Source organism: Entelurus aequoreus, linkage group LG07 (assembly GCF_033978785.1).
Source record: "Entelurus aequoreus isolate RoL-2023_Sb linkage group LG07, RoL_Eaeq_v1.1, whole genome shotgun sequence".
In the NCBI taxonomy this organism is placed as follows: Eukaryota; Metazoa; Chordata; class Actinopteri; order Syngnathiformes; family Syngnathidae; genus Entelurus; species Entelurus aequoreus.
In genome coordinates, this window is record NC_084737.1 from 56,068,202 (window position 1) to 56,088,221 (window position 20,020).

At 42.1% G+C, this 20,020-nt stretch overlaps 1 protein-coding gene across 2 annotated transcripts in view; it reads right to left on the minus strand.

Annotated features, from left to right (window-relative positions):
* Positions 1-8,159: 8,159 nt before the first annotated feature.
* LOC133653133 (dipeptidyl peptidase 4-like) overlaps positions 8,160-20,020 on the minus strand; it is a 40,307-nt gene continuing 28,446 nt past the window's right edge. For both annotated transcript variants that reach the window (XM_062052156.1, XM_062052157.1), the window contains 9 exons: positions 19,905-20,003; positions 16,813-16,882; positions 16,260-16,454; positions 16,115-16,169; positions 13,154-13,253; positions 13,013-13,071; positions 12,869-12,941; positions 9,123-9,196; positions 8,160-9,050 (listed from right to left, as the gene is read on the minus strand). In XM_062052156.1, coding sequence (XP_061908140.1) covers positions 8,958-9,050; positions 9,123-9,196; positions 12,869-12,941; positions 13,013-13,071; positions 13,154-13,253; positions 16,115-16,169; positions 16,260-16,454; positions 16,813-16,882; positions 19,905-20,003 — 818 coding nt within the window. In that variant the 3' untranslated portion in view covers positions 8,160-8,957. The remainder of the gene's footprint in view (positions 9,051-9,122; positions 9,197-12,868; positions 12,942-13,012; positions 13,072-13,153; positions 13,254-16,114; positions 16,170-16,259; positions 16,455-16,812; positions 16,883-19,904; positions 20,004-20,020) is intronic.

The window sequence follows — 20,020 nt, forward strand, 5'->3', positions numbered from 1 at the left end:
AAGTTAAAAGTAATAAAGATAAAAGCAAAGTTGAAGGATAAAAATGTTAAAACTTTTGCTTAAAGTTAAGCTAATTATACTTACCTTTATACTTACCTTACTAATTAAGCTACCTTATTAATTAAGTTAATTATACTTACCTTTTACTTACCTTTACTCCGTTTGGTGGATTTACTCAGTTCCATCATGGTAATGAATTTACATGATTGATTACTTAATTGCATGATTAGTTAAATGATTAATTGAGTGAACGATTAAGTAATTAAACGATTGATTGATTAAATTAAATGATCAATTAATTTTGACTTCTTTAAAGTGACTAAAACTACTTTTCTGATTTACTTGTTTCATTTTACTGAAACTGGTTAATTTGACAGTGCATTCACATGCATTTAATCTAAGTGTCTAGAGTCCTTTTGAAAAGTAATGTTAGATAATTTAAAAGTTTAAACAATGGTATTTAAAAGTTTGCAAATTTAACTTTAAAAATAATACCTGTTTGAGTCAGTTGAATTTGAACCTTTTTGTAAATACCTGTACATATATTGTTTTTCCATTGTTAACACTTGTGTTCGAAGGTTAACAAGCTGATTGAATGAAGATCAACAGAAAAGAAACCAACAAAGCCAAAAAAGTTGGATAAATAAAGTTGATCAATTGGAAATCCGAGTTGTCCTGGTGTCCTTTACGGAGTCAATAAGTGGAACTTGACAGTTGTTAACCACGGACCAGCCCTGGACAGTGAAGATCAAAGGCCTCAAGACCCAGGGGAGCTGTGGACGCCGGAGAAAACGGGATAAAGATGGCCGAAGAGGTATTGGGGAAGACTGCCGTGATCCTCAAGCAGGAGAGGACGACAGCCAAGAGGAACCTGACCAGAGTGGCCAACCTGATCTCCAGAGGAGCAGGCACCATGCTGCAATCCGAACTAAAAGAGGAGTTTGCCAAGTTTGCCGACCGTTTCACATCACTGCTGGATGCCAACGAGGACTTCAAGATTGGCCTGGAGGCTGACGTCAAGAAGGATGACCCAGATGGGGAGCTCGAGAAACAGCAGGAGGATGACATCCGAGCAATAATAAAAGATGCCGAAGATAAGATGGCAGAAATCAAGGACATTGTCCAGACCAACCTGTGGGGAAGATACGGGAAGACTGAGCTGAAGGCAGCGATTTCCGAGGCAGAGGACGCCATTCAAAGGGCTGAAAATGTAGCAGTTGAAAGCAACAACGTGGAAGGCTATGACGTTTACCTCACCCTGCTGAATGAGACGGTGAGTGTTACCATCCATACCATGGCCCATTGGGAGAAATGGATCCCTCAGCACTTAAAGGACGAGATGGATGACAAACTAACACAAGTGAAAGCAGCTCACTACAGGCTCAAGTTGAGGAAAGCTGAATTCGCCACATCCAGGAGGCTGGCTGATCAAGGTGCAGGAGGACGACCTGGCCAACCAACACATCCCATTGTGAGGATAAAGCCTACATCCCTACCAGTCTTCCATGGGAGCAAAATAGACTTTCACAGGTGGAAGAAGGATTGGGAGAGCCTCCAGAAACAAGGGGAGCCGACTGGATCACCAGAGGTAAAGAAGATCCAGCTGTTGGAGAGCGTCAGTGATTCCATTGCCAAGGAACTAAGACTGTCCACCTACACCACAGCAACAGATATCTTCAGGGTCCTCGAAAACAGGTACGGCAACAAATCAACGATCACAGTCGAAATCTTGGAAGCGCTGGACAAGATGGCACAAGTCAAGGGGAACCAGCCCAGGAAGGTCATTGACCTAATACAAGCTGTGGAGAAGGCCCTGGCTGACCTGACGGAGCTAGGAAACTCTGGAGCCATCAGAAACCCCCTCGTCATCAGGTCGATTGAAAGCAAGTTACCAGATTTCATAAAAAGAGACTGGCTGATGTACATGGTTGAGCCCACCAACCGTGTAACCCCAGACAACCATTTTGATATGCTCCTAAAGTTCCTAAAGAGCCAGGAGGAAATACTGGAACGACTCGAGCAACTAAAGCTGGTGGACAAAGCGGAAGAAGCAGACAGGAAGAAGCCAGAAAGAAAGTTTGCATCTACCAGGGCTACGAGTAAAGATGGTGACGAGGTCTGTGGCATTTGTGGTGGTGGTGGGCACACCAACAAGATCTACTTTTGCAAGAAGTTTAAAGGCTTGAAGCTACATGAGAAGAAAATGGCCCTGAAGAAGCTGGGAGCGTGCAGGAAGTGTCTTGGGTATCACGACGCAGGTGGCTACTGCAGAGACACCTTCCTATGCGGAAACCAAGACTGCAAAAGGGCAAGCGGCACACCTGACCACCACTACTTCCTATGCCCAACAGCAGAGGCCAGAATAGAAGGAAGCAAAGGTGCAAAAGGAGGAAAAGAAGGAAAAGGTAAATTCACTGAGGAACAGGAGGCCTTCTTGTCACAACTTGCCCCAGAACTGGCAGAGAAGGGCAGAAAGGCATTCTCAAACCGAGCCTCAATGACTCTCAAATCAGCGGGCCAGTCTGAACTGCTGAAGGAAACTGGGCTGGCTGAGTTACCAGTGATGATGATGTTGATGATGGTCACAGCTAACGCAGGTCAGAAGATTGGCACACTTATAGACCTGGCATCCGACACAAATTACATCACTCACAAAGCTGCCGAAAGACTTGGCCTGAGAAGTGAAGACATAGCGCTGGTCGTACATGGAGTTGGAGGCATGACAATGAAAGTCAGGACGAAAAGGTACCTCCTGAAGGTCCGAGTCAAGACTCCCAAGGGGACTGAGCGAGCACATCAACTGGTCTGCTATGGCCTGGAGCAAATTGCAAAGGTCCATCAAGCAACTGAACCCGAAAAGTTGAAAAGCTTCTTCCCAGATGTCCAGCTTGAGGAGTTAGAAAGACCAGAGGAAGTCGAGCTCCTCATAAGCCATCGCGAGGGACGACTCGCACCCCAAAGACTAAAAGTCATCGGTGACCTTGTCCTATGGGAGAGCCCCCTGGGCAAAACAGTCGGTGGAGCACACCCTGACTTGCTCGAAGAAGTGGAGGTGGCAGCATATGAGTCAAGAACCCACTTTGCCCGCTCCATGAGAACCGCTGCTGTCCGATACCAAGAGATCACAGTCCCAGCGTCTGAGCCAGGCCGGCTACAGCAGGACGATGTGGCTCACGCAACTACATCTGCCAGTAACCGTGAATTTCTTGATTGGTGGCACTGGGACAGCATCGGAGCTGCATGTGAGCCGAAATGTGGAAGCTGCCGGTGTGGAAACTGTCCTCCAGGAGGAAAGGACATGACCCTGGCGGAGGAGAGGGAGTTTGAGATCATTAAAGGAGGACTCACCTACAAGATGGAGGACTCTCACTCCTCAACTCCACACTGGGATGCCAAATATCCCTGGACTGAAAATCCAGCCTCTCTCCCCAACAACAAAAGAGCAGTCCAAGCTTGCTTCTTGAGAATGGAAAAGCAACTGAGCAAAGACCCAGACTGGAAAGTTGCATATTCCACCCAGATCCATGAAATGGTCCAAAGAGGCGCAGCCATAAAACTCACCAATGAAGTCATGGAGAAGTGGAAAGGACCAGTTTGGTATGTCAGCCACTTGGTGGCGCCAAATCCCCATTCAGTGACTACACCAGTTCGTATTGTCTGGAACAGCAGCCAAAAATACAACGGAGTGAGCATGAATGATCTTCTCCTAAAAGGACCAGATGTTCTCAACCCCATCAGAGCTGTCCTGCTCCGATTCAGAGAAGGAGTGAACGCAGCTCTGGGCGACATCAGAAAGATGTATAACTCTGTCTGGTTGGAAGAGCGAGAGATGCATCTGCACAGGTTCCTGTGGAGAGACAGCCCAGAAGAGGAAATCAGTGAGTATGCCGTCACCAGAGTCAATATGGGCGACAAACCTGCTGGCTGCATTGCTCAATTGGCCATGAGGGAAACTGCAAGTCTGCCCAACTTCACTCACCTGCAGGATGAACGCAGAGTCATTGAAGAAGACAGCTACGTGGATGACCTGTTGACCTCCCACAATGACCTGAACAGACTTGACCAAATCACAGCTGGAGTTGAAGAGGTCCTAAAGGCTGGAGGCTTCTTCCTCAAACCATGGGTCAGGTCAGGGCAAAGTGGGAGGAAAGAAACTGAAGCGGATGTCCTAAAGCCAGAGCAAGGAAACACCTTGATTCTTCCAAACCAAATAAGAGAAGGAGAGAACAAAGCCCTGGGCATCGGCTACCAGGTGGACAAAGACAAACTGTACATGCTGACGGCGGTTAACTTTTCCAATAGGAAGAAAAAGATGAGAGTTGGCAAAGATCTTCTTGAAGAGGAGGTGAGAGCTGAAACGCCTAACCCACTGACGAGGAGAGCTCTCCTAAGCCAAGTTGCTGCACTGTACGACCCAATCGGCCTAGTTGCACCGGTCAAGCAGAAGGGAGCAATTCTCGTCCGTAAAGCATTCCAAGAAGGAGGGGGTGGCAAGCTGACCCAAGAAACCTGGGATCAACCTCTTTCAGAAAGACTCAGGGAAGAAGCCATACAGCTCTTCGAGGAATATGCCCAGCTTGGACAGGTGAAATTCCACAGGAGCCTCACACCGCCCGACTGGAAAGGGAAACCCTACGGCATCACATTTTCTGACGGAAGTGACAAAACCTATGGTGCTGTGATGTACGTCAGATGGGAGACAAGTCACGGAACTGAAGTTCGATTCGTGGAAGCAAAGGCCAAACTGACACCCCTGGACCAAAAGGGAGATGCTGTAAAAGCAGAAATCTGTGGCGCAGTCTTTGCTGCCAGAATTCGGAAGTACGTGGAGAAACATGCCCGTATGAAGATTGAGAAATGGTTCCACCTACTGGACAGTCAAACAGTCCTCGGGGCCATCCAACGAGAATCATACGGATACCAAACCTTCTTCGCCAACAGAGTGGGCGAAATCCAGATGTCCGGGCCAGTGCAAGACTGGTGGTGGATCAGAGGAGATCTGAACATTGCTGACTTAATAACAAGAGGAGGCAATCCCAAAGACTTAAATGAGGAATCCACATGGCAAAACGGACCAGAGTTCCTGAAGTGGCCAGTGGAGGAGTGGCCTATTCAGTCAGCTGGAGAAGTTGCAGCCCAGGCCAGGGAGAGTGTAAACAAGCTTCAAAGAAAGGCATTCTCTGCTGCACTGACCAGAGCTCAAGCTAAGATGAGTCGGCAAAAAGAAGACCCACTGGCCACTCCGGAAAAGGAAAGTCCCTGTGAAGAATCGAAACCTATTATGCCAAAAAGAAAACCCACTAGCTGGGTGAAACATCTTGGGGATGTAAAAAGGTTCAGTAGCCTGACAAAACTGATCAGAGTTGTTGCCTGGACACGACGAGCTGCCGAGCAGTGGCTGAAGAGGAGGTCGAACCCAGGACAACCAAAGTGGGAGGCAACACCCAAGCAGGCTGGATTGGCTGGCACTGAACTAGAAGGTGCACGTGAAGACGTCTTCCTCGCAGCTCAAGAAGGTGTAACATTCCCAGTCACTACTCTGAGCAGATTGGCAGTATTCAAAGATGTGAAAACTGGACTCCTCGTTTGTGCAGGGAGGATCCAGATATTTAACGAAGATGAGACAGCCGTGCCAGTCTTGCCATTTGAAGCATGGGTGTCAACATTGCTGGCACAAGAATCCCATGACGCTAACCACGAGGGGGTAGCAGGAACCCTTCTACGGATGAGGAAGACAGCGTGGATAATAAAGGGCCGGAGAATTGCCAAGAAAGTAGTTGACAGCTGCATAGTTTGCAGAAAGAACAGAGCAAAGAAGTGTCAACAAATCATGGCAGACTTACCTCCAGAGCGAACCACCCCAGCTGCTCCTTTTGAATTCACAACCATGGACCTATTCGGCCCTTATGAAGTGAAGGATGAAGTCAAGAAAAGAACCAGACTGAAAGTGTGGGGAATCGTCTTCAGTTGCATGGCCTCCCGTGCCATACACACTGAACTAGTGAGTGACCAGTCATCCCAAGGCTTCCTCCTCGCCTATCAGAGGTTCACGTCACTCAGAGGACATCCCAGGAAGCTCTGGTCAGACCCCGGCACAAATTTTGTGGGCGCCAAACCTGCTCTGGAACAGCTGTACACATTCCTTGACCGACTGGACAAGTCTCAAGTCGAAGACATGGCTGCCAACCATGGAACAGAATGGTCCTGGAAGATCCACCCTGCGGATTCTCCCCACAGAAATGGTGCTGCAGAAGCGGCTGTCAGAGTGGTCAAACGGGCCCTGACCAATGTCGGCGGAAATGGTGTCTTCACCTGGGGTGAATTTCAAACCTTCCTCTACATGGCTGCCAACCTTGCAAATGAGCGACCAATCGATGCAAGAACTCAAAGCAGGGAAGACTGTGTGGAATACATCACCCCGAACTCTCTGCTCCTAGGGCGTGCCAACCCTAAGGGAGATCCTGGAGACTTCCAGTTTGATCGCTATCCTTATAAAAGACTGCAAGTAATTCAAGCTGAAGTCACCAAATTCTGGAAGAAATGGAGCCAACTAGCTGGACCCAACCTCTTCATAAGAAACAAATGGCACACCAAAGAGCGAAATGTTTCTGTCGGAGATGTGGTCTGGTTGGCTGACCAAAATGCCCTGAGAGGACAGTACAAGCTGGCCAGAGTAGTCAGAGCCAATACGGACAGCAAAGGCATCGTAAGAGACGTGCTTGTGAGGACCTTTCCCAGCTATCCTGTCCCCATCAAGAAGACAAGCGACAAAGAAAAACCGACCACGAAAACCAAGAGGCTCAGACATCAAATCCCAGCAACAATCCTGCATAGGGATGTCAGACGCCTCATCATTCTAATTCCCATTGAAGAACAAAGGAAAGAAGGACCTGTGTGACCCCATTGGGTTTTGAAAACCATGAGGGCCAAGTGGGAGGTGTGGAGTTGAAACTCAGTGTGAATGAAGTGTCCCTGCCCTGGAAGTAAGGAGCTGTCTCCTCCTTAATCTTACTCCTTGGTGAAGTACCAGAAAGAACTACATTTCCCAGAACACCAAGGTCAAGATGGCCACCAATTGGCTGATTCAAGGCAGCTGTTAAGGAATGGTGGTGCTGTCTCATTTCATGCAAGCAAGCAGAGCGGCAAGACGCAAAAATCTACAAGATCCATCTTTAAAAGACTTCCAACACACCAATGGTCGGTGAATATACCCACTTTGCAATATGCTGAAATGCTTATTTGTTAAAACTCACCTTGACATGTTGGTTTACTTACCTGTCTTAAATTGTTTTTAGTTTGAACCACAGCAAATTTACTCCAACCTTGAGCATTGATTGCATCTGGGTATTTTCTTACTGTTTGATAATTAAAAAGCTTGAGTTAATTGAATTGTTAAATAAGCTCAATTTAAAGGGATAAAAAGTCAAAGATTATGGTTTAAAGTTAAAAGTAATAAAGATAAAAGCAAAGTTGAAGGATAAAAATGTTAAAACTTTTGCTTAAAGTTAAGCTAATTATACTTACCTTTATACTTACCTTACTAATTAAGCTACCTTATTAATTAAGTTAATTATACTTACCTTTTACTTACCTTTACTCCGTTTGGTGGATTTACTCAGTTCCATCATGGTAATGAATTTACATGATTGATTACTTAATTGCATGATTAGTTAAATGATTAATTGAGTGAACGATTAAGTAATTAAACGATTGATTGATTAAATTAAATGATCAATTAATTTTGACTTCTTTAAAGTGACTAAAACTACTTTTCTGATTTACTTGTTTCATTTTACTGAAACTGGTTAATTTGACAGTGCATTCACATGCATTTAATCTAAGTGTCTAGAGTCCTTTTGAAAAGTAATGTTAGATAATTTAAAAGTTTAAACAATGGTATTTAAAAGTTTGCAAATTTAACTTTAAAAATAATACCTGTTTGAGTCAGTTGAATTTGAACCTTTTTGTAAATACCTGTACATATATTGTTTTTCCATTGTTAACACTTGTGTTCGAAGGTTAACAAGCTGATTGAATGAAGATCAACAGAAAAGAAACCAACAAAGCCAAAAAAGTTGGATAAATAAAGTTGATCAATTGGAAATCCGAGTTGTCCTGGTGTCCTTTACGGAGTCAATAAGTGGAACTTGACAATAGCAACGTTATAACTGACATTTTTACACACCCCAGGAAAAAACATTTATTGGTGTTAATCAACTTTTTATGTCCAAGTTAAGAAAACAAAATATTTCTAACTTGTGTACATGTTTGACACTAAATAAGACAGTTTGTCACAAATGATGCATGATGAATATTGATATTTTCTAATAACCGTGTGTGTATGGCTGGTTGTGTGCTCTCAATGATAGACATGTCTTTAGAAAGACTCAAGCCAATACAAACCAGATCCTGCCTCCACGTTTCAGATTGTCCAAAAGTGTTGTCATAAATTCATCAAGAAGTGACAGGAAGTTAGACTTTAAGGTAAAGCGTCATTGTTTGTGGTAGGAATCAAGTCAGTGTAATGCCCTTTAAAAATGACTTAGAAGCAACGTTGTAAAAAAAGTTGTATTTTTAAATTGAGACAAAGTTGTCTAACGTTGGTGCCACGTTGTTGGTTGAGAAATTACCACAATTTAATGGTAATATCAACGTCAGTACCCTACATTGATTACACGTCAGTAAAAAGCATGATGTTCCAGCGTTAAGTTTGAGTTGCTCAACGCCAGAATCTAATTCAACAAGTTTTCAGCATCTTGTGCTTGCTGGGATGTGAAGTTTGTGATTTGCAAAATGTTGCTAAAATTGGTTTTGTTCGAGCGATATGTAAATGTAGAGCATGACTATAGTGATGACTATTCATCATTACCATGACATTATAGACTGAGCCTTGTTGCACATACAGTATACAATCTGCTTTATGCGTAAGGTACAGGAGTTGCGTTGATCCGAGGACTTCATGCAAAGCACCTTTGTAGGAAGTGACTCATGTGGGTGTAGACATGCTGATTAGCAGGACCACCCAGCCCGTGGTCCTTGTCTGTGTACCACTGCAGGATGACAATAATCAAATTATTTAACATACTGCTTTTATTGTGGCCATCATGGTCACGTTTACTCACCATAGCTTCAAAGTCCACCTGCTCTTCTACCAAAGCTTCTGATATCTCAGCTGCTTGCTGGAAATGAACGTTGTCTAAAAAACAAACATGCTATTCGTCATTCATTTACTATACTGCTTTTATTACGGTCATGAGGAAGTTTGCGCCAATACCAGCTGACTTCAAGGAAGAGGGTAAACCCTAAACTGGTCGCCAGCCAATCGCAGGACAACCACCATTCCAAGTCCAATTCATACCCAAAGTCGTATATAAAGAGATTGTGGAGAACTAAAAAACAGGCGCCATGACTGCTACCAAGGATGTGTGCAGATGTGCCCGGATACATGCTTTCTGACAAAACAAAACAGTACGTCTAAATAGTTCTAAACATACTCCAGCTCATAAGCTTACGATAAAACATGCTTTTATTTTGTGAAAGGGTAATTTTGCGGCCGTATTTGACGCACTCTGCTGCTACATTGCTGCTGTGTTTATTAACAAGCACCCGAAACGTAAAAGAAACAATTTACCGTATTTTTCGGACTATAAGTCGCAATTTTTTTCATAGTTTGGCCGGGGGTGCGACTTATACTCAGGAGCGACTTATGTGTGAAATTATTAACACATTACCGTAAAATATCAAATAATATTATTTAGCTCATTCACGTAAGAGACTAGACGTATAAGATTTCATGGGATTTAGCGATTAGGAGTGACAGATTGTTTGGTAAACGTATAGCATGTTCTATATGTTATAGTTATTTGAATGACTCTTACCATAATATGTTACGTTTACATACCAGGCACGTTCTCAGTTGGTTATTTATGCGTCATATAACGTACACTTATTCAGCCTGTTCACTATTCATTATTTATTTTAAGTTAAAGTTAAAGTTAAAGTACCAATGATTGTCACACACACACTAGGTGTGGTGAAATTTTTCCTCTGCATTTGACCCATCCCCCTGGGAGATGAGGGGAGCAGTGGGCAGCAGCGGTGCCGCGCTCACAACCTACCGATCTCAGGGCGGACACTCTAACCACCAGGCCACTGAGTAGGTTTTAAATTGCCTTTCAAATTTCTATTCTTGGTGTTGGGTTTTATCAAATAAATTTCCCCAAAAAATGCGACTTATACTCCAGTGCGATTTATGTTTTTTTCCTTCTTTATTATGCATTTTCGGGAGGTGCGACATACTCCGGTGCGACTTATACTCCGAAAAATACGGTACACAGAACGACCCAAAAAATTACTTATTACCCTCACTTTGCTAAAACCTTTATTAGCTTTAGTATTTAGTATTTGTAATCACTGTATGGCAGTAGCGAATATGGAGTGATTTCTGGGTCCAGAACATACTGTATTTTGCCTTGTTTATTCTTGACGTATTCCTTTCCACCCTGTTGTATATTTTTTATGAGATTACCAGTTATTTTCCTCATCTATTACACCCAAAATGGTTTCTTTTACTCTTTCAATGTCCGTCTATTTGTCTTTCTCTTCTACTGTTGCCGAATTGCAATATTTTAGTTTTACTGGGATTCAAAGTTAGTCTTTTTGTAGAACCATTTTTTTAATTTGTTCTTTTCTTCAATTATTTGTAGTAGCTTCTGTGTGTTCCCTCCTGAACAAAACGCAGAGTGTTGCATTTACCTTGCACAAGACTAACAGTAATCTGTGGCGAACCTTCACTTCCCATACTTGCCTTCTCACCGGGTTGCTGGGAAGGCGATGGAAAAGCTCTCCACAATTCCGGCGGATGGAGCAGCCCCATGCTGCACAAGAGGGCATTTATACACGTCGAAAAATGTAACAAGGAAGCAACGCAAACACATAGCATTAGCTCAGGGTTAGTAGCAGTTATGGCGCCCTGTAGTCACGTCAGTGCCTTTTGACCAACCATTGAAGAGATCGCTGGAAACTGAGTTGGCTGTACTCTCTTTATACAGGACTCTGTCCATGACTATGGACAATTTGAGTTTTCGCACAAATCCATGTTTGCTTGTTTTTGGAAGAGCTAAACATTAGCTTTCTCACCGTTTGTTTTACACATTTGACTGCTTGCGGTTTAAATGTTCTTAATTTTTATATACAAACCCCAAAACCAGTGAAGTTGGCACGTTGTGGAAATCGTAAATAAATAAAAAATACAATTATTTGCAAATCCTTTTCAACCTATATTCGACAAGATACTTAACATTCAAAGTGGAAAACGTTATTTTTTGCAAATATTAGCTCATTTGGAACTTGATGCCTGCAACATGTTTCAAAAAAGCTGGCACAAGTGGCAAAAAAAGACTGAGAAAGTTGAGGAATGCTCATCAAACACTTATTTGGAACATCCCACAGGTAAACAGGGATGATTGGGAACAGGTGGGTGCCATGATTGGGTGTAAAAGCAGCTTCCATGAAATGCTCAGTCATTCACAAACAAGAATGGGGCGAGGGTCACCACTTTGTGAACAAATGCATGAGCAAATTGTCGAACAGTTTAAGAACAACATTTCTCAACGAGCTATTGCAAGGAATTTAGGGTTTTCACCATCTACGGTCCATAATATCAAAAGGTTCAGAGAATCTGGAGAAATCACTGCACATGAGCAATGATATTACGGACCTTCTATCCTTAAGGTGGTACTGCATCAAAAAACGACATCAGTGTGTAAAGGATATCACTACATGGGCTCAGGAACACTTCAGAAAACCACTGTCAGTAACTACAGTTTGTTGCTACATCTGTAAGTGCAAGTTAAAACTCTACTATGCAAAGCGAAAGCCATTTATCAACAACACTCAGAAACGCTGCCGGCTTCGCTGGGCCCGAGCTCATCTAAGATGGACTGATGCAAAGTGGAAATGTGTTCTGTGGTCTGACAAGTCCACATTTCAAATAGTTTTTGGAAATTGTGTCCTTCGGACCAAAGAGGAAAAGAACCATCCGTATTGTTATAGGCGCAAAGTTGAAAAGCCAGCATCTGTGATGGTATGGGGGTGTATTAGTGCCCAAGACATGGGTAACTTACACATCTGTGAAGGCACCAATAATGTTGAAAGGTACATACAGGTTTTGGAGCAACATATGTTGACATCCAAGCAACGTTATCATGGACGCCCCTGCTTATTTAAGCAAGACAATGCCAAGCCGTGTGTTACATCAACGTGGCTTCATAATAAAAGAGTGCGGGTACTAGACTGGCCTGCCTGTAGTCCAGACCTGTCTCCCATTGAAAAATGTGTGGCGCATTATGAAGCCTAAAATACCACAATGGAGACCTCCGGACTGTTGAACAACTTAAGCTGTACATCAAGCAAGAATGGGAAATAATTCCACCTGAAAAGCTAAAAAAAATCAGTCTCAGTTCCCAAACGTTTACTGAGTGTTGTTAAAAAGAAAGGCCATGTAACACGGTGGTAAAAATGCGCCTGTGCCATTAAATTCTAAGTTAATGATTTGCAAAAAAAACATGTTGCTTAGTTCAAACATTAAATATCTTGTCTTTGTAGTCTATTCAACTGAATATAAGTTGAAAAGGATGTGCAAATCATTGTATTCTGTTTTTATTTACGAATTACACAAAGTGCCAACTTCACTGGTTTTGGGTTTTGCAATTGGTTTGCTTGAGCTTTTAGCGGGCGTTCTTCCACCAGCATATTGATCCAAGCCTTAGGTAGCAGTTGCCAGTTACCATAACAACACAAATACAACCATGTTGCCCCCAGTACTGGAGGTACTAGCGGTTTTACAGGTTAAACAACCTTGACTTACCATCAGCTGTTCCATGAACTAGAAGATACTGCACTGAATGGAAGTTCTTGGCCCGTGCAGTTACTGTTGAATTCTGTGCAGACGACATCAAACTTCAACACAAAGCTGGACCATTTTTAAGTGTCTTTGCAAGGGACAACTTACTGAGTAGGCCACAGGATTGTCAGCTGGCGTCAACATGTACCTCTCGGTGTAGATGGAATCTGGCGGGAAAAAGTGGACATTTGCTGTTGGATGGACTGAGAGAGTGGAAAGGTGGTGAACAAAAAGTAGGTCTAAAAATACCATAATATTCCCATTTGGAGACTGGAGCAACTGCCATCCCACATTTAAAGACACCGCTTCCAGATCCCAAAGCCATGGATGCCACATAGCCGCCATAAGACTGAAAGAAGAATACATTAGAGGACTTCAGTTTCAATGCATTGAGCATCAAGAAACAATTTAGGCAAATAAGTATCGGATGCCAATACAAAAACAATATTGTTTTGAGTTGGGCTCTCTGGGTGGCTGGGGCTGTACTTTGGCTTTTGCACATACTGGGAGACAAATATATTATACATACAAACACACAATTATATACATACATAAGTACGTTTATCTATACATACCCACATACAGTACATACATCCACACACTTTAACTGTACAAACATACAAACACATACTGTACATATACAAGCACATATGCATACATTCATGCATAAAATCATGTTTCTTCAAACATTTTAATGTTTCACCTAGGAGAAACTGGGTAACACATGGTACACTGATAAAGCTTAACCTAATTTTACTATAACAATGTACAAGGTTAATATAGTTTGAGTCTTTCTTCCCCTCCATTTATCTGCTTTATTTTGTAATTCAAGTTATCGTTACATACATATTGTTGCATTTGAAACAATCTTATTGTTAATGGAAGTAATTATTAAATACTATTCATTATCAATAGTGATATTTCTATTCTCCATCTGTAGTACAATAATGTTCATTGTCATTCTGTTATTAATATTTACTTCACTACCTGCTTCTTTGCTATAATTTTTTGTATCACATCTGTACATATCGTATTTGCTGATGCTGTTTTTGTTGTTGTCAGTCGTATGTCTTTCTTGTACTCGCAATTTCCCCCTCTGCCTTCTTTCTATCCCCTCCTGCACCAAATATTAATATAAATCCATTTTAAAAAAGTCAAATACAAATAAGGCAACAAGAGAAGTATCGCGCACTTCTCTTTTTTAAAGTAAATCTGTGCACCAAATATGGGCATTTACAACAATATGATTTGCCCGAGTGGCTGGAAAGGACAAAAAAAAAAAAGTATTGTTTGGGAGCAGTTTCCTTTAGTTGTAGTACTTGTAGTAGCGCATGTGTAGTTTCTTGTAGCTCTAGTACTTGTAGTAGTGCACTTGAAGTTTATTTTGTAGTTGCGGTACTTTTAGTAGTGTATTTGTAGTTTGACGTCATACTACTTATGGTTTCTTGTATTTGTTGTAGTTGCAGTACTTGTAGTAATACTTCTCATAGTGCACTTGTAGTTGTAGTAGTGTACTTTTAGTTTCTTGTAGTTGGTCAGCAGGGTTGATCTTCCTCAGCAAGACATGGTGGTGTGTTTGGAGTCTTTTTGTTAGAAAACAGACATGTGGCTTAGTTTCTGCTTCACAATGTCACATTTCCCTCAATTAACCATAGCTCCGCAGTGCCAGTAGCGCTCATGCATCCCCAAAACTATAACACTTAACTGCAAGCCAAACCCAGTTATCTTGGTACTCAACTTGTTACCAGCTACTTAGACAATAACGGCTGTGTCATCTTAGTGGATGATGTATCTATACTGCAGTGCAATACTGGCTGAAACATGTCCCGACAAATATATACAGGTAGTCTTATAAAAGTGGTTGCTGAAATGTCACTGTTGTGTGACTGTGCTGAAAATAGACTGACTCTAACCCTAAGTGCGAAAGTGGTGCAGAGCACCTTTTTTTAAATTAGAATTTAGTACCGTCGGCTATCACCATGGAGACCCTCCCTGCACATTATGCTCTCCGACCTATTATGTTGTGAAACATGCAGCACACAAATAGAATCTGTACGCTACAACCTTTTCTGCAATATAGAAGCGCGATCTAGACAACCTTTTTTTGGCACACTTAATGTATGCTCTGGAAAACGGCGCCACAATAACTACGCTGTTGCGGCATTTTTAAATTTTTCAAATTATTTATTTAATTTTTTTTAATATACTCAAAAAGGTTCATTATGCCTTCTCATTAATATGCTTTGCACATTTTCTTGTAGTCAGACAATATTTTCGATATGGAAATTTTGCCTGACATGTTTTGACTGTCATCTGCAGTCTTCTTCAACAGGGTCACCTGACCACTGAAGCGTTGCCTACCTGCTGTTCTTATAGGCGTGGCCAACCGAGCAGACCTGTCAAGTTGGTTGGGGAGGGGAGATGAAAATATACCTTACCAAAAATATTGTCTGACTAAAAGAACATTTGAAAAGTTTTTCATAGATTTGCTAGTAATTCATCTCTTGTATGAAACATTTTGTGAAAAATTGACACCATTTAACAAAATGTCAGCCATGTCCCCAAGTCATTCCTTAAGTCATTAATAAAATAAAAGATGGAATTGCTGGACAGACAATATATCTAATATTTTAATTTCCCGACAGAAATGTGTGAATTGTCAACACGATCACGGAATATTGCAGCTGCTGGAGCGATTGCCACTTGCTGACTGCGGCTCAGCCATTTGTGCGTAACTGTGCCAGTTTGCACGTGCCTTCCAAACGTGCTAAATATAGACCCAAAACAGTTTCAGCCTTGATAAATCACACTGCGAGCGCTAAATGATTACATTTGCATCTCCTCCTCTTGTAGGAGTTCTAATGATTAGCATATATTCTGCATATACAGTATATGAAAACAGACACGCCAAATGGAATGCGCTCGCTCTTTTGCTAATTTAAGAAACAATTCTTTGCGCACAAGCTCATCTTTAGACTTAGACTTAGACAAACTTTAATGATCCACAAGGGAAATTGTTCCTCACAGTAGCTCAGTTACAAATGATGGTGTAATAGGATGCGCTATTCAGTTTGCACGTTTATTAATGCATGCAAACCTTCGGTAGATCAGGCCCAAACAAAGCTTTCCCTTTCTGCAAAACTGATGGAAAGTTAACTCGTCCCATGAACAAAAAAGAGCTTTAAACATGGACAACTCTTGAGTTCTTACCCATCCCCATATGGCAACTCTTTCTTTGTCAATAAATCCCATTTTGATGAATTCCCTAAAATAGAAATGGAGATCACAGCATGGGATTTTTTTTTCTTTCTGGCTTGAGCAGAAATGTGTTTGTTGAGACCCACAATCTTCTTACCTGGCTGCCCTTATCTGATCTTCCACCTCATAGGTTCCCAGATGTTTATAGATTTCGTGCATTAGCTTGTCACCTTGGTAACCACTGCCTCTACCATCGAAGCTGGCCACGATGACTTTCTCCTCGCTGGCCAGGTAGGTGGACCAGCTCACCCTGTAGAGAAAGTCAACCTTCTGGCTGCAGGGACCAGCATACCTGTAAAGTCCATCAGTGATTTATGACAGGTTGAGCAAAGCCATGTTTCTACACCACTACAGTCTGGACATATAATACACACACTTACAATTAACATAGTATACACAAGTTCGATTTGAGTCATGATTAATTAATACCATAAAAAAATAAAACATTGAAATTAAATTTTACAAAAATAAAAATTAATGACTTATCTATTTAGTACTAAATAAAATTAAAACATGTATCATATTTATTTATGTATATGTAGTTAACATTTTGAATATAAATAATTGTTTATAATTTATGATCATATGTGTATTTTGCTGTGTGTCCAGACTTTAGGGGCATGCTATATTTTTGGGGGGTATGATCTTACACATCCAGCAATAAAGGGTACTTCTTAGACTCATCAAAGCCTGGTGGCAAAAACATTTGGTACCAGAGATCTGTTAAAACAAGAACATTAGATTAATAAGAATTATTGCAATAAACATTAAACAGTTCTAGCACAAATAAACAAGAATATCATGACTCAAACAAGTAGATGATTCTCCACTATCAGAACCTTTTCTAATTCTGGGATTTGTGTGTGTGACACAAACATTCTTTTTGAAAAAGGTCATACGTAAGTAAAAGTAAAGCGGCCATTGAAAATGAAAAACATTTTAAAAGGTTGAAAGACTGACAGACTGATTGGTGCGGCGTCTGCAGTGATGCAGTCCCTGCACCGGTCTGTTATGGTGAAGAAGGAGCTGAGCCAGAAGGCGAAGCTCTCGATTTACAGGTCAGTCTATGTTCCTACCCTTACCTATGGCCACAATCTTTGGGTAATGACTGAAAGGACAAGGTCGTGAATAAAAGCGGCAGAAATGAGTTTTCTCCGCAGGATGTTTGGGATCTCCCTCAGAGATAGGGTGAGAAGCTCGGTCATCTGGGAAAGACTCAGAGTAAAGCCGCTGCTCCATCACGTCAAGAGGAGCCAGCTGATATGGCTCAGGCATCTACTTTTGTACAACGAATGCATGGACGCCTCCCTGGTGAGGTGTTTCGGGCATGTCTAGCCGGGAGGAGACATCAAGGCAGACTTAGGGCACGTTGGAGGGACTATGGGTGTGTCTCAATTCGGCAGCTGCATTCTTTGAAGTGCGCATTCAAAAAAGTTCTAAGTGTCCTTCGAATCCGCCCGACAAATGTGTCCTTTTCTCCCATTAGGAGAAAGGTTGCATCCGTGTACACATCGCGTCCTTTCATTTCCCGAAATTCTTTGCGCCCTCGACTCTGAAAATTTTCAACACGGGGATACCATGCGGCGCAAAAAGAACCACCTTAAAATGTAAGGATAGTTTTATTTATTCATTTAAAACAGCTAAAAGTAGACACGGCAAAATTTGTGTCAAAATACGAGACAGACTATCGTAATGTTGCATAATTAACTAATAATTAGGAATAACAGCTTTAGAACGCTTGTCAACACGTGACACATCTCCATGACAACCATCTCCCATGATCAAGGAAATCAGACGCCGGTGGTGCCGGGAGCTCTTACCCACTTCCTCTGGAATAAGGTAAAGGACCAAGAGAACACAAAAAAACTATTCGACATTCTTCTCTTCAATTCGTCATTAGTAAACCTCGGGCGACTGAGCAGCAGATACGTGACGTAAATGAAAGAGCGGGGACAACTGACGTAACCAGGAAGTGTAGACTAGACTGTCCCAAATAATATCACTCCAGCCGCTGCTAAAGGACTCTCGCCAGGACCCACACTTTGTCGACTCCATGGGCTCCTTGGGAGGATGCAGCCCCCAAATTGAGACACAGCTTATGTCTCACAGCTGGCTTGGGAATGCCTCAATATCCCCTCTATAGAACTAGAGGAGGTGGCCGGGGACAGGGAAGTCTGGGCTAGAAATGTCCGATAATATCGGACTAATATCGGCCGATAAATGCTTTAAAATGTAATATCGGAAATGATCGGTTTCGGTTTCAAAATTATCGATATCGGTTCCAAAACCTAAAATGTATGACTTTTTAAAACACCGCTGTGTACACGGACGTAGGGAGAAGTACAGAGCGCCAATAAACCTTAAAGGCACTGTCTTTGCGTGCCGGCCCAGTCACATAATATCTACGGCTTTTCACACACACAAGTGAATGCAAGGCTTACTTGGTCAACAGCATTTCAGGTCACACTGAGGGTGACCGTATAAACAACTTTAACACTGTTACAAATATGCGCTACACTGTGAACCCACACCAAACAAGAATGACAAACACATTTCGGGAGAACATCCGCACCGTAACACAACATAAACACAACAGAACAAATACCCAAAACCTCTTGCAGCACTAACTCTTCCGGGACGCTACAATATACACCTCCGCTACACCCCCCACCTCAACCCCGCCCACCTCAACCTCCTCATGCTCTCTCAGGGAGAGAATGTCCCAAATTCAAAGCTGCTGTTTTTAGGCATGTTTAAAAAAATAATGCACTTTGTGACTTCAATAATAAATATGGCAGTGCCATGTTGGCATTTTTTTCTAAACTTGAGTTGATTTATTTTGGGAAAACCTTGTTACCATTGTTTAATGCATCCAGCGGGGCATCACAACAAAATTAGGCATAATAATGTGTTAATTCCACGACTGTGTATATTGTATCGGTTGATATCGGAATCTGTAATTAAGAGTTGGACAATATCGGAATATCGGCAAAAAAGCCATTATCGGACATCTCTAGTTTGGGCATCTCTGCTTAGACTGCTGCCCCTGTGACCCGAACTCCAATAAACAGTGGAAAATGGATGGATGGAAAATATGCCCATCTAATGAAAATGAGTGTGCAGCAATGGTCACATACCTGTCAACCCAGACTCCCATATGTTGGGGTGTTCCTGATATATCTTTTTGTGGAAAAACAAGATTTTCCCCTTATTTTCCTTAAGTTTCCTTGTTTTTAATGGAAAGATTCCTTTATTCATAAATGCAAATGTAGACACGAGTGGTTTGTGTGTTTTTATGGATGTAGGATGTATAGTTCGGTGTGGATTACCAATATACATTGACTAGATTTTACTAACATAACAGGACCTTATTGTTGGTAGAGTGGCTGTGCCAGCAATCGGAGTGTTGCTGGTTACTGGGGTTCAATTCCCACCTTCTACCTTCCTAGTCACGTCCGTTGTGTCCTTGGGCAAGACACTTCCCCCTTTGCCTCTGATGGCTGCTGGTTAGCGTGTGTGAATGGGTAAATGTGGAAATACGGTCAAAGCGCTTTGAGTACCTTGAAGGTAGAAAAGCGCTATACAAGTATAACCCATTTATCATTTATTAGTCAGACTTTTATCTGTATTAGAATACCATCCTGCAATGGTTAATATCGGCCCCATTTCAGCAAACTAAGCTTTCCAATGATACAAAAACAATAAATGCATGTTGCATGGAATAGGTCGGCAGTGCACTCACTGTATCCAGCAACCTTGACAGTGCCGCGACGCATGGTTGGCATTTGGATGTGAGATATCAGCTGGATGAATTCCTTGTTATCCTCCAAACGCTTCAGCTCTAAATATGTAAAGATG